The sequence below is a fragment of the Papilio machaon genome, chromosome 11 (genome assembly GCF_912999745.1).
Source record: "Papilio machaon chromosome 11, ilPapMach1.1, whole genome shotgun sequence".
Classification (NCBI taxonomy): Eukaryota; Metazoa; Arthropoda; class Insecta; order Lepidoptera; family Papilionidae; genus Papilio; species Papilio machaon.
Window position 1 is genome coordinate 2,583,162 of NC_059996.1, and position 14,114 is coordinate 2,597,275.

The following is a 14,114-nucleotide window of genomic DNA, read 5'->3' on the forward strand; positions in this document are numbered from 1 at the left end:
CGAATATAGCCATACATATTAAACAAAAGATTAAATATATCGTGAACAATATTTTGCACTGACGGAATGACATTTTGTAAACTTTTTGGTCAATATTTGCATGGAGAGAAATGTCAATAGATGCAAACATTTCAATTAATTTTCGATTATATTGGGTTTGCCACAAAACTAATATAAGATTGGAACTTGCGTATGCAGCTATAATCACCAAGGAAACCAAATAATCTGCTAACATGATCGCATTAGTAGGAACTATTTGATCATGTGTCAAGACGCAGAAAAAGGTGATAGTCCATATTGCAGTAATAGCAACACTAATTATTTTCATTCGCAAATCGATGGAATCGGAAGATCGTTTGTTCAGGCGATATCTGAATAATCCAAAACAATATTCAACGTACAACAATGGTTTCATACAATTTACTATAGAATCACTAATTTCGTCGACGGCAGAATGCTGCTTAATAATCATTTTTCAAAAATTTAAAACACCAAACGTGTTTTTAAAAATATCTACTCTGCAACGTGTTTGAATGTAGTATGACATCAAATACCACAATACGTGTGTTTTAATTTATTTCCAGTACAAAGATAAGAAACTTTCATTCAGTTTAATTATTTTTAAGTAATTAATTTTGATGTTATCTTTACTGAATTATCAATATGTTGTATATTGATTTTGAGATGAATTATTTAGAAACTTATCAAGTTAAATATATCACAAAACTGTGTAGTTTATCCAAAACCATGATTTCAACATGAATCAAATCTAAAAAAAAATATTTCGATATCTCATCTTACTAATTTTATGTTTTATAGATAGATGGATGGATGTTTGTTTGAAGCTATCTCCGGAACGACTCAACGGATGGAGAACATTGTCTGGAAGAACAAATAGGCTACTTATTCTAGATAGGTTAGGTGACTCCGTCCGTAGGTGTCAACCCAGTCCTGTTTTGGTTTTGGGAGACTTTAATGCTCATTCTATGGCGTGGGGTTCTACCCAAAATAACGCGAGAGGAAGCACTGTTCAGGATTGGGCGGCTGGCCTGGACCTCCGACTCTTGAATCAGGGGTCGATTAGTACCTGCGTCCGATGGCAAGGAGAGTCAATTGTTGACTTATCGTGGGCAACACCTTCGGCTGTACGTATGGTATCAGGATGGAGGGTGGCAGAGGAAGCAGTAACCCTTTCTGACCACCGCCACATAGTTTTCGATGTTATAACCCGGTCCCCACTTGGTAGGAACTGCCAGCATAATAGTGGCCGACAGCGACGTTGGTCCATCAAGGGCCTTGACAATGATTTGCTGAAAGCCGCCACCATTGCCGCGACATGGACAGCAGACGTAGCTGAAGTGACTTTGCCCGATCCAGAAAGTGAAGCGGCTCGATTACGAGACATAATGGCAGCCATATGTGAACTCGCAATGCCACGGACCGGGTATTCTAAGCCCAACGCGGTGTATTGGTGGTCGGAAGACATCGCGCAATTGCGCAATGTATGTCTGCGATCACGACGCCAGTACACTAGGACTCGAAGAAGAAGACGAGCCTCTGCTGGTGAAGTGGCAAGAGCATACGACAAATACAGGCTGGCTTCGAAAACACTTCAGGTCGCTATTGAGAGAGCTAAGTCCCAGTCCTGGCGTGAACTCCTCGAAGGATTGGACAGGGACCCTTGGGGTCGTCCATACAAACTGGTTCTGGGTAAGTTGCGACCATGGGTCCCTCCGTTAACGGAAACCTTGGATCCAAACTTAGAGACGGAAATTGTTAATACTCTTTTTCCCCGGAACCAAGACGGACCTGCTCTTCCTACGATGGTCTCGTACGATCCTCAATGGTCCAACGATTTGGAGGTATCTAACGAAGAACTGCAACGTGTGATAAGGCGCCTCTGTAGCCGAAATACTGCTCCAGGTCCCGATGGAATTCCTGGTCGGGCTTGGGCCATAGCTCTCACCTCTGGCCTTGAGGAGAGACTTAAACAGCTTCTCAACAGCTGTCTTAGATGCGGAGCCTTTCCCTCGAGCTGGAAAGAGGCAAAGTTGGTGCTCATAAGAAAGCAAGGTAGAACCATAGATTCCCCTTCGGCGTATCGTCCCATTTGCTTGTTGGATGAGGCGGGCAAGATATTCGAACGAATAATTGCAGACCGCCTCAACAAGCATCTACATCAGGTAGGCCCCGACCTGTCGGATAGCCAGTTTGGTTTCCGACAACGACGATCGACTGTGGATGCCATTCTTCACGTCCGGGAGCAATCGCAGCAAGCTGTGTCCAGAGGGGAGGTTGCCTTAGCAGTAAGCATTGACATTGTCAATGCTTTCAATACACTGCCTTGGAGGACAATCAGAGATGCCTTGGTCTATCACCGCGTGCCTCTCTATTTACAGCGAACAGTCGGGGCATACTTGAAAAGCAGATGCATCCAATACGTGGGTCGGGACGCTTTAAAAAACAGAAGGGAGGTGAATTGCGGGGTTCCACAAGGTTCCGTTCTGGGTGGGAAGGTGTGCCGGTTGCCGTACCGTGTGCATCGTTTCCGTGTCGCTCCGCATTTAAAATCTTTAAATGTGGTAAAAAGTGAAGAGATTTACTTGTGTTATACATCGGGAGATGCGTCTCGGCGAGGCGCATCTAGTGGTATATAATACGTAGTGGGCAGAGACCAAATTAGTTAAGTTTTTAGTGTTTTAGTCAGAGCTGGGCATTAACTCGTTAATCAGTTAATCGTTAATTAACGAAGTTAACATTTTGCTTAACGGATTAACTTTTAAGTTAACTTCAAAAAGTGTTAACGCTTTTGTTAACTTCCGTTAAATTCAACTTCCGTTAATAAAAGTCCGTTAATCGTTAAATTAGAAACTTGGAGACGTGCTGTCATTTTGTTTAAATTACGCGCCACGCCACGCTCGTAAGTTCAGCTATGTTGGGCAACTGTCGGCGACTAGAATGGTGAACGAACGAGTTGATAATTGATATATGGGAAGTTCGCGTGCAAGTGTGATGCATCAGAGCGTCCGGGAAAGACGTGACCAACAGGACAAAATCAAAAGAAGGTTCGAAATAGCATATTTCATAACGAGTCTATAAAAGCACGAGTATGTAATAGCCCACATTCCGAACGCTCTTAGTCCCTGCAATACGCCACTTTTTGAGCAACTGTATTAAAAACACTTTTTTACTCGTGCTTTTTCGTTACTTTTCCAAACTCGTGCGTTCTCTTTCCCAACTGTCAAAATAATGTCTATTAAAAAGAAAAAACCAACCACGAGGTTTTTACAAAAAAAATGGTTGAAGTTTTTATGATACATGCAAATATTTCTAAAAAGAAGCTCCTAATTTGTTACAATATCAGATTTAATGATTTGATTCAATGAATTAGGTTGGTTTCATTTTATTTCATCTCATTAAATTTCATTTTCATTTCATATCAATAAAAATAATCTACTGAAAACTTGGCTGTTTGGGCATAGTTCCCTTTGCCTACCCAGAATGGGTGAAGAAAACAAAAAATCTCTGTTTGCATTCTTTTACGATTGGCGCTATTTTCCAAACATTTTAGTTAGTTGAGTTTATTGTGTTTTTATTATTATGTTAAATTTTTTGCTTCATTTTTTCGCAACTGTATTAAAATAGAGTTTTTATAATTAAAATAATCAAATAAATATTTTAAACAAGTGTCGCCACAATAAGTGTGAAATTAGTATGTTTAATTTTGGTATGGTTAACTGTTAACGATTAACTTTAACTTGCGTTAAATTTTCGAGAATTTAACGCTTTAACGATTAACGAAGTTAAATTTTTAATTAACGAATTAACGATTAACGAAGTTAACTTTTCGATTAACTGTGCCCACCTGTGGTTTTAGTGTTATAACGGTCGTTTTGGGCGTGGCACTTTTTTGACGAAGTTAAAAAAGTGCTTCGATTTCGTCGTGTAGTATATCGGGAGATGCGTCTCAGTGAGACAAATCGACCGGGATAGTTTTTAGTGTGGATAGAGACCAAATTAGTTAAGTTTTTAGTGTTTAAGTGCGTTTTTAGCGTTATAGAACTTTACATATGAATAGTTTACAAACGCTATGAACAGCAAAAGCAAAGTGATTTACGACATGGGGGAGGACACCTCCATGTCGGACTACACGTGCTCAGAGGAAGAGGGCGCCTCCGGGCGCCGGCTGGAAGCCGCGGGCGCCGCGTGCACCGAGGACGGCGCAAGGCAAAACAAGGGAGGTAAGCCGCGGTCAGCGGGCTTGATATCAAAGTTCCGAACGGGAACGACCCATAAACGGCCGTTGGCCGCTACATCCGCAGATGAGGACGCCCCGGCCGTGGCGCATAAAGTGGCCTCCTCTTCGACGAGGGGCCGCGTTAGGCGCCCGGTAGGGGTATACAGCTTCCTCAAGGAGGCAAAGGACTACCTGGCTGATGGGGGGGATAGTGAGGGGGAGGACCCCGACCCAACTTACCGTCCAAGCGGGAAGAAGACGAGCCCCGTAGTGGCCTCTGCAAAAGCCTCCGACGATGGGACCCCCGGCGCCCTATCCAGGGGCACGGTCGAGGCCCTCGCCGAGGAGGCTCTCAAAAGCGTGGAGAAAATAAAGGAGGAAATTAAGAAGAGCGGCCACCTAAAAGGTACCATATGGGGGCAAATAAACCGGGCGACCAAAAGCGTAGTCGAGGCAGTTGAGGGCCTTCGCGATATAACGCCAGATGAAGAGCAGCGCAGGCTCCGCGCGGACAATGCTCGCCTTTCAAGGGAGCTGGATATTGTCCGCAACGAGCTGCGTGCCTTCAAACAGGCGTACGTGGAGTCGCAGCGGAAGTCCGTTGCAGCCCCGAGAGAGGCGACAGGGCCCCAGCAGCCCAACTTTGAGGAGGTGCTCAGATGCGCCATGGAGGAGATGAAGGGGCAACTCCTGCAGTCGGTAGGCGGGATGATCAATGCCCGCCTACAAGACCTGGAGATGCGCCTTCCTCCTGAGCCCGTCATGAGGCCCCCTCTGCGTGCCGACCAACGGCAGCCGCCGCCGCCCCGTCACAAGTCCCGATCGGGGCTCGTGGAAGGCGCCATGGAGGTGGATGGGGAAGCCCAGCCACCCCAGGCGCCCACACCCAGGGCGGTAAAGAAGGCACCGAAGAAGGGCGCCGCAAAGCGGCCGACTGCCCCCCCGCCTCCTCCTCCCTCCAAGGGAAAACAGGGGGCAGGACAGGCAGAAGTGACTCCTCCCCCCCCAACCGCTGGAACAAGTGGAGAGGGGGAAGCCCAGACGGGGACTGCTGGCAACTCCTGGTCCGAGGTTGTCCGGAGGAAGAAGAGGGGAAATGCCGCTGTCGCTGCTAATTCCCCCCCTTCAGCCGGAACAACCCGGCAGATCGCCCCGGCTCCACCAAAGGCCGTTAAAATCGTGGCCCCAAAAACCGCGGCCATAGTGGTGACCCTCAAGGAAGGGGCCACCATGACCACCGCGGAAGGGGCCACGACTGACGCAAAATATACTGAGGTCCTGGCAAAGGCCAGGTCCTCGATATCCCTGAGGGAATTCGGTTTGGAGTCGGTCAGGATCCGCACGAGCATGACCGGCTCCAAACTGATGGAGGTCGGGGGGACCACCCCCGAGGAAACCGCCGACCGCCTCGCCGCCGCCCTGGTGGAGGCAGTAGGCAGCTGGGCGGACATCACCCGCCCAACCAAAATGGCCGTCCTCAGGATCACCGGTCTGGATGACACGGTGACCACTGAGGAAGTGGCGGCCCAACTGGCATCGGTCGGCGGGTGTCCCCCCAGCTCCATGAAAGTAGGGAACATCAGACCGAGCTTCTGGGGCGGCGGCTCCGCCCTGGTCAAGTGCCCAGCGACTGCCGCTAAGGCAGTCGTTAAGGCGGGACGAGTGGCCATCGGATGGACGATGGCCACCGTCAAAGCAGTGGAGGCCCAGCCATTGAGATGCTACAAATGCATGATGCTGGGCCACACTCGCGCGCTATGCCCAGCGGAGGCAGAGAACGGGCGTCTCTGCTTCCGCTGCGGCAGTGAAGGGCATAAGTCGGCAGAGTGCGAGGCCCCCTGCAAATGCACCGTGTGTGCAACGACGGGGCGCCCACACTCACATGTGATGGGGGGTGCCAAGTGCACACCCCCGTCGGTGAAGGGCAAAGCCCCGTCGTCGAGCAGAGTGCCTCGCACTCAGCCCCAACCGCACGGCAGCCGTATGGCTGAAGAGGAAGAAATGCAGATATTTTAATGCCAAGACACCTGCATTTCGACCTACTACAGACGAACACCAACCACTGTGCCCGGGCACAGGACCTGCTCATGCAGTGCCTGGCAGAGTGGAGAATTGCTGTTGCGGTCGTGGCTGAACCCTACTTTGTCCCCCCCCAACCCAGTTGGTTCGGGGACACAGAGGGATTAGTCGCCATAGTGGTGCCGCCTTCGAGCCCACAACCCCTCTCCCTCAGGGAGCGAGGAGCGGGCTACGTGGCGGTGAACTGGGGAGAAGTAGTACTCATAGGAGTCTACTTCTCCCCAAACAGGAACCTCCGGCAATTCGAGAGGTTCCTGGATGGCCTAGAGCCGGTTGTGCAGAGAGCATCACCGGCCCAGGTCATCGTGATGGGGGACCTCAACGCTAAGTGCGCAGCGTGGGGGTCCTCCATCACTGACCTGAAAGGGGCGCTTCTCCGGGACTGGGCCGCCATGATCGGCTTAGTTCCGGAGAACCAAGGCAACGCCAACACGTGCGTGCGCCGACAAGGGGGATCAGTCGTGGACTTCACGTTCGCGACCCCCGGCATCGGTGCACGCATATCGTGTTGGCGTGTCCTTGAGGAGGTGGAGACCCTGTCCGATCATCTGTACATCCGGTTCAGGGTCTCCACCGCGCCCCAGGAGTCACAAGCCCGGACGGCGGCGACAGGACAGCGAGGCGCCCAGGGCTTCCCAAAGTGGCAACTCTCGCGCCTCGACCCTGACCTGGCGGAAGAAGCCGCCATCGTCCGGGCATGGGCGGAGGAACCCCCCCAAACGGTGGGGGTCGACGAGAGGGCGGTGAGATTTCGCCGTGATCTGACCGCCGTCTGCAACGCCGGAATGCCCAGGGCGCGACGTGGTTTCGCGCCCCGGAAAGGTGTGTACTGGTGGTCGCAGGACCTAGCCGCCCTGCGCTCCGCCAGTAACGCCGCCCGACGGGCATTCACCCGGTGCCGCAGACGGCGGAACAGAACAGAGGAAGAGCTGGAGCGCCTTTACACCGAGCTGAGCTCGGCAAAGAAGGCGTTCTCCAGTGCGATCAAGGCCGCCAAGGACTCTGCCTATGCGGAGTTCTTGGCGACCCTAGACGCAGACCCGTGGGGGCGCCCATACCGCATGGTGCGGGCGAAGCTGAAGGTGGCGCCCCCCACGGAAACGATGGAGCCGGCGGTCCTTAGCGCGGTGGTCGAAGGGCTGTTCCCGGATAGCCCCCCTTTTGTACCACCGCGCATGACAAGAGACATGCCGGCGGACATCGAGCCGTTGAACCGATCTGCCGCTCTCGCCCCACCCCCGATAACGAAGGAGGAAATGGCCAGGGCGGCGGGCCGGCTCAGAGGGACCCGCAAGGCCCCGGGGCCAGACGGAGTGCCTGGCAAGGTATTGCACATTGCGCTGGAACACCTCGGGGAGCGCCTACGCACACTGTTTAACGACTGTCTGGCGGAGGGGCGTTTCCCCGGGGTGTGGAAGGAGGGGCGACTGGTGTTGCTGAGGAAGGAGGGTCGCCCCGTCGACTCTCCTTCCGGCCACCGGCCGCTCGTGATGCTGGATGAGGCCGGGAAGCTGCTCGAAAGGGTATTGGCTTCCCGGATCATCCAGCATCTGGAGACGGAAGGGCCGCAGCTCTCCGAGAACCAGTTCGGGTTCCGGTCCGGGCGATCCACTCTGGACGCCCTGACCGCCCTGAAAAGGTTCTCGAAGGATGCGGCCGAGAGGGGACAGGGAGCGATGGCGGTGTCACTTGACATCGCCAACGCCTTCGGCTCCCTCCCCTTCGGAGTAATAGAGGAGGCACTTCGGTACCATGAACTGCCCCTCTATCTCCGGAGGATTGTGGGACACTACCTGCGAGAGCGGGTAATGTCCTACATGGGGAGGGAGGGAAGAGAGGAGCGGCGGATGGCCTCCGGTGTTCCTCAGGGGTCCGTCCTAGGACCCCTGCTGTGGAACATCGGCTTTGACTGGGCCATCCGCGGGGAGGTGCTGCCCCGGATGGCTGTCATTTGCTACGCGGATGACACGATGATAGCCGTCCGGGACACCACCTGGAGGAAGGTCAAGAGGAGGGCGGAAGCCGGGGCCACCCTATTGGTCCGGAGGATCGAGGCGCTCGGACTCCGCGTGGCACTCCACAAAACCGAGGCCCTTTGCTTCAAAGGGCCGAGGTGGAGAGTGCCCGCAGGAGCGACCCTCCGGATCAACGGGGACGAGGTCGAGGTTAACGCCCGGATCAAATATCTTGGCCTTATCCTCGATGGGGGTTGGCGTTTCGGAGATCACTTCCGGACGCTAACCCCCCGACTCGTCGGCGCGGCTTCCGCCCTCGCCAGGCTCCTCCCGAACCTGAGAGGTCCGGGCGTGCAGGTCAGACGACTGTACGCCATGGTCGTTCGCAGTATGGCCCTGTACGGCGCACCGATATGGGCAGAAGCCCTTGACGCGCCAAACAGGGCCCTCCTCCGCAGGCCGCAGCGCATCGTTGCGGTGCGCGCATGCATGGCCTACCGCACGGTTGGCCATGCAGCGGCCTGCGCTTTGGCCGGCACTCCCCCGTGGGAGATAGAAGCGGGTGTGCTGGCCGAAGCGTACCGGGAGCGGGCCGAGCAGAGAACTCGGGGCGAAGCCCCGGCTCCAGAGGAGCTCGCCCGGTCCCGGGCGGAGAGAAAGCGAATGACCATAGAGCTGTGGGCTGCTGGCCTAGCGGACGCCAAATACGGCGCCCGCACCATAGAGGCCATACGCCCACAGCTCTCGGACTGGTGCGGGAGGCGCCACGGCGCGATAAATTACAGACTTTCACAGATCCTTACAGGTCATGGCTGCTTCGGGCGGTACCTTTGCCGAATACAAAGAGAAGAGACGACGTCGTGCCACGAGTGCGGCGCTGATGAGGACACCGCGCAACACACCCTTCAGGTATGTACAGCGTGGTCCGAAGAGCGCCGCACTCTGGTAGCGGCGATTGGTGATGACCTCTCACTCCCAGGCGTAATTCGCGCCTTGCTGGGTAGTGAGGGGTCATGGGAGGCGGTTTCCTCCTTCTGCGAAATTGTAATTTCGCAGAAGGAGGAAAGGGAGCGAGAGCGCGAGGATAATCCCCTCGCGCCCCCGCTCAGACGCAGGAGAGTGGGGAGAAGGAGGCGGGGTTTCGCCGCCGTACTTCTCCCCACAAACCATGCGTGAGAGGGAGGCCCCTTCAGGGCGATAACGCAGGCGGGGCCACGGAAGAAAGCTAAAGCGTTCCCGTGGCGCCCGCCATAATGCGTTAGAGGGCAGTCAGGTTTTAGTGGGTATTCCGGTCACCTTCTGTGGCCGGCGAGTCCCACACTCCCTACGCCATTGCACAGCCCGGCGTAGGCGTGCGTAAACGCATTTCCTGACTTTAAAAAAAAAAAAAAAAAAAAAAGGTTCCGTTCTGGGCCCACTGCTATGGAACCTTGCATATGATGCTGTTCTCCGGGCTGACCTGCCCGCTGGCGTAAGTATCGTATGCTATGCCGACGATACCTTGGTGCTTGCCCGCGGAGATAATTATATGAGTACCATCCAGCTCGCGGAACTTGGGGTGGGACGTATTGTAGCCAGAATACACGACTTGGGTCTTAGAATTGCGCCACATAAAACGGAAGCTATTTGGTTTCATAAATTACCTAGGACGAGGGAACCCGGTAGCTGTTCGGTCTATGTTGGGGACGTGCACGTACAGGTAGGATCGACGATGAACTATCTCGGTCTCACTTTGGACAGCCGATGGAATTTTGAAGCACACTTCGACCGGCTGGTCCCCCGGATCGAAAAGGTAGTTGGTGCTTTGCACAGATTACTGCCCAATCTCGGGGGGCCTAGGGATGTAGTTCGTCGACTTTATGCCGGAGTCGTGCGGTCCATGGTACTCTACGGCGCGCCTGTGTGGTTTCATCGCCTTACAGGCGCCCAACGCTGTAGGAAAAAAGTTCACAGCGTTCAGCGAAAAATGGCGATCAGAATTGCACGAGGCTATAGGACCATCTTCTTTGAGGCGGCAACAATTCTGTCTCGTTTTCCGCCTCTGGATATTCTGGCCGAGATGGATGCGCGGGTATACACCCGTCTGCGTTGCACAAGTGGAGCCGATATCCCGGAGGCGGGAGAGGTACGCAGAGAGGAGCGCCGACGTGCGCTGGAAGTGTGGCAATAACGACTTCAAGAGCCGCGAAACTTGCAACAGCGCATTGTCGAAGCCTTTCTGCCTTGTTTTAGGACTTGGCTGCGAACGCAAAGTGACGCGCACGTCACCTTTCGTCTGGCACAGGTGCTCACCGGGCACGGTTGCTTCGGTGAGTACCTGCATAGGATTGGTCGCGAGCAAACACCGCAGTGCCACTATTGTGGCGGGGAGCGAGACTCCGCGCAGCACACGCTCGCCGAATGCCCTGCGTGGGAGTCCGAGCGGCGGGTCTTGGTTCAGATGGTCGGGCCAAATCTTACATTGCCGGCCCTAGTTGCAGCTGCACTAGCCGGAAAAGAGGAGTGGATGGCGCTAATCTCGTTTTGTGAAAGCGTGATAGGGCAAAAGGAGACCGCAGAGCGGGAGAGAGAGAGGGCTGGTCGGAGGCGAACTGCTCGGGGTGTCTCTTCGAGCCGCTCTGAGTCATCTGCCACGGCTCCAACAGGTCGTTAGTCCCTTAAATCGTTACAACGATTTAAGGGACTAACCCTGAGATCCTGGGATCCATTGGCGATTAGGGTGGGGGTCCTGATCGTCGACAAAGATGGTCCCGGGAAGACGGTGACATAGCGTGGTCCTATGTTACCGTAACACCTAGAGTAACGGGCAGATTCCTGTCCCGGGTAGTAAAGTGCTGAGGATTCCGGTGCGTTCTTCGGAGATCCCGGAACCTTCTCTGATTGCACTCGAGGCTGGCCACCGAGGGGGTTTTAGTTTTAGTTCTTATATTGATGTTTACAATTGTATTATTAAGAACTTACATGTAACACCCTGTAAGGGCATAGCAATATATATGTAGGTACCAGAGTCTTGTACAATAATAATTAAATTCCATTAAACATTTTCCAGTTTACATAAATAGTAATTTAAAAATCTGTAGAGAAAGTTAACACGAAGCTAATTATACAGTTCCACCTTTTCATGACCTCTTTTATATTATTCTTGTTGACAGGGACTACACTGTAGTAACCAACTAAACTTTAATTAAGAAATAAATGGAGCACATCGAGTTAAATCTCTTTTCTGAGAACACAATATAATATGTTTTGACTGGCATGTTGGCTTGCTTGACATACATACAATAGATCAGAGATGGAATAGTCATAAACGAGCTATTAGATACCAGTCATACTCTCAGATGTGCACAAGTCCAAGAAAACCTCTATCTAAGAATGCGATATCTTGTGCAGCCGCTCACTATACATGTTAATAAAATTGGAGAGAATCTTTATGTAATATCGAAAAATGTTAATTATAATTTTACCAAAGAAAGTATGGATGGATTGCGTGAAAGAGGATATGCGTTAGAAGGGGGTAAATTCAGATATGACGGCTGATAGAGATGTATGGAGGAGTAGTACATACTGTGCCGACCCTCCATAGGGATAAGGGAACGGGGAAGGGGTTGATGATGTATTTTGTACACATGCTGTATTTACTTAGCTGATAACGAAATATATATATATATATATATATATATATATATATATATATAATTTCGTTATCAGCAGAGACAGTAAAAATTATATATATATATATATATATATATATATATATATAATTTTTACTGTCTCTGTATGTCGTTCGCAAGGCCGCGTTTGATCCGGTTAGTCATCCGACACACCTGACCGATTTTGACGGACTTGGACGGGAAGGTAGCTGATGCACACAGGCATATAAAATCTACTGATAACAGTCAAAATTTACCAATTTTAATAGTATATTAGAGTAGAAAAGATTTTTATATTCCTCAAAAATACAGTTATTTTGCGAAAGATCATTGAATAAATAAAAGTGCAAACTTATTCGAAACTTACTTTATTTCTTAACATAAGATTAATTCGATTCTTAATGAGATTATTCATTTTATACTAAGTCCGCGGACAGGGCGATGTTCTTAGTAGGTTGACATCTAAAACATAATATAAGAATAAAGCATTAAAAAAGTTATTGTACCAAAAACTCAATGAAAAATAGGTCAGAAATCTTCCCCCCGACCGAATTATTTTCTTGTCTAATCCTAACCTACATATAAAATTTGTCATGTTTTAGCAATTTTAATATTTTATATTTGATTTAAACCTCTGGACAAAGTTCTAATTTCTTAAAAAATTTTAAGATCATTTTCACACAATATACAATTTTATTTACTAACTAAAAGGTTAGTAACTATAGAACTAACAAAGGAGTGCTGCAATCTATTTATTAATTCTAGAGTTCGACGTTTTTATATTCAAAAATCATCAAACAACTGAAAAATCTGTCAATTATTTGACCTTCATTAGCGTAATTCATACATTCATTAACAATATGTTAATTGTATTTTAACTATACTCACTTTCGCCACACGCTTGCGCACAAAGCAATCTCCCAGGATTGGAGTAGGTGACGCCGTTAGAACCACAAACAGGATTATACTCGGGAGTGACCGGACAACTCAGAAGGCACTGTTCCATGGTAAAGTTTTGTCTGAAAAAATAAAACCGGATTGTAAGGTCATAGCGTTTTGTATGTTATTCTTAGCTTCATTGCTTTTAATATGCAAATTTTTAATAAGAACATGATCACAATACTTGCTTGACTAGTTTATTTCTTAAATGAATTATACGTTTTTTAATTATATTTCTATTGCAAGAATTATTTATAAAATTAATTTAATCTCACTAGTTTATTATCATATACTATATATGCCAGCCAGTGACTTTTCTTGGTAAATTATACAATATTGAGATTTTGGTGTATGCAGTATTAAATTATATGACACCTACTAAAATTAAATATTCAATTTTCGTAAGCGATGGTAATTAAGTGCCAAATATTTTGACAGGCGCCAAATTATTACACTATTTTCACTATCCTAACTTGCGTACTTACCCATTCCCAGATGGCTGAGTCTGCTCTTGAACCGCTACTGCAGGGGGCGCAGCTGAGGTACTTGATGTGACAGCCTGCCTCCTTAATCTGTGACTCATGGTCATCGATTCGCTTGCCAAGGAGGCTAGAAATTATACGTTAATCTTAATTTAATTATATTATTACTTAATTATAAATGCGATTGTTTGAACGGATAAACTTTTGTTACCAGGCAAGACAGAAATTATGCATACAGTTAGTATATGGTCAGAGATAGCGAACAGACTACCGTTTATCCTGGACAAATTGAGTGTTCTCGTGGGATAGATTAGTTTTTGATTTTTTGGTAGTAACTCAGCAACGAAATGAATATTCAGTTTTATTTAATTCCACGCAAACGAAATAGTGGGCAACAGATAGTGCATTACAAAAACAAAACCAAAAAATATACTCACCGATAAGGAAAATGACAAGCAATTTATCCATTTTGCTTTATATTATTTATTGTCTGTACGAGTTGATTATGTTCCCACAACTGAGCTGACCTGACTACAAGTTTGCTTATAAACTGCAATTTTCTCATTCCGCTGACTCGGTTATGACGTATTTAATGTTGCCGTATATTTTGTAATTAAATAGTTTTTTCCTGTTATTTCCTTAATACAGGTTCTTTGGACTTACCCTGTGACCAAAAAAAGTTATTGAATATGGCAATTATTATTTTGTGGATAAATTTGAATTTTCAGTCTTCACTCGTAGTCTTAGTTTGGTAGTTCGGTAATTCCAAAAA

At 49.2% G+C, this 14,114-nt stretch overlaps 2 protein-coding genes across 2 annotated transcripts; one reads left to right on the plus strand and one right to left on the minus strand.

Moving 5' to 3' along the window:
• Positions 1-4,120: 4,120 nt before the first annotated feature.
• On the plus strand, positions 4,121-6,253 carry LOC123721408 (spermatogenesis-associated protein 21-like). Its single transcript, XM_045680086.1, has one exon. It carries the CDS (start codon positions 4,121-4,123, stop codon positions 6,251-6,253), a length of 2,133 nt encoding a protein of 710 aa, XP_045536042.1.
• A 6,056-nt stretch (positions 6,254-12,309) lies between these two features.
• On the minus strand, positions 12,310-13,874 carry LOC106713773. Its single transcript, XM_014506635.2, has 4 exons — positions 13,780-13,874; positions 13,346-13,469; positions 12,810-12,940; positions 12,310-12,383 (listed from the first exon to the last, which is right to left on the minus strand). Exons 1-4 carry the CDS (start codon positions 13,808-13,810, stop codon positions 12,343-12,345), a joined length of 327 nt encoding a protein of 108 aa, XP_014362121.2. The 5' UTR covers positions 13,811-13,874; the 3' UTR covers positions 12,310-12,342.
• Between the last annotated feature and the right edge of the window lie 240 nt (positions 13,875-14,114).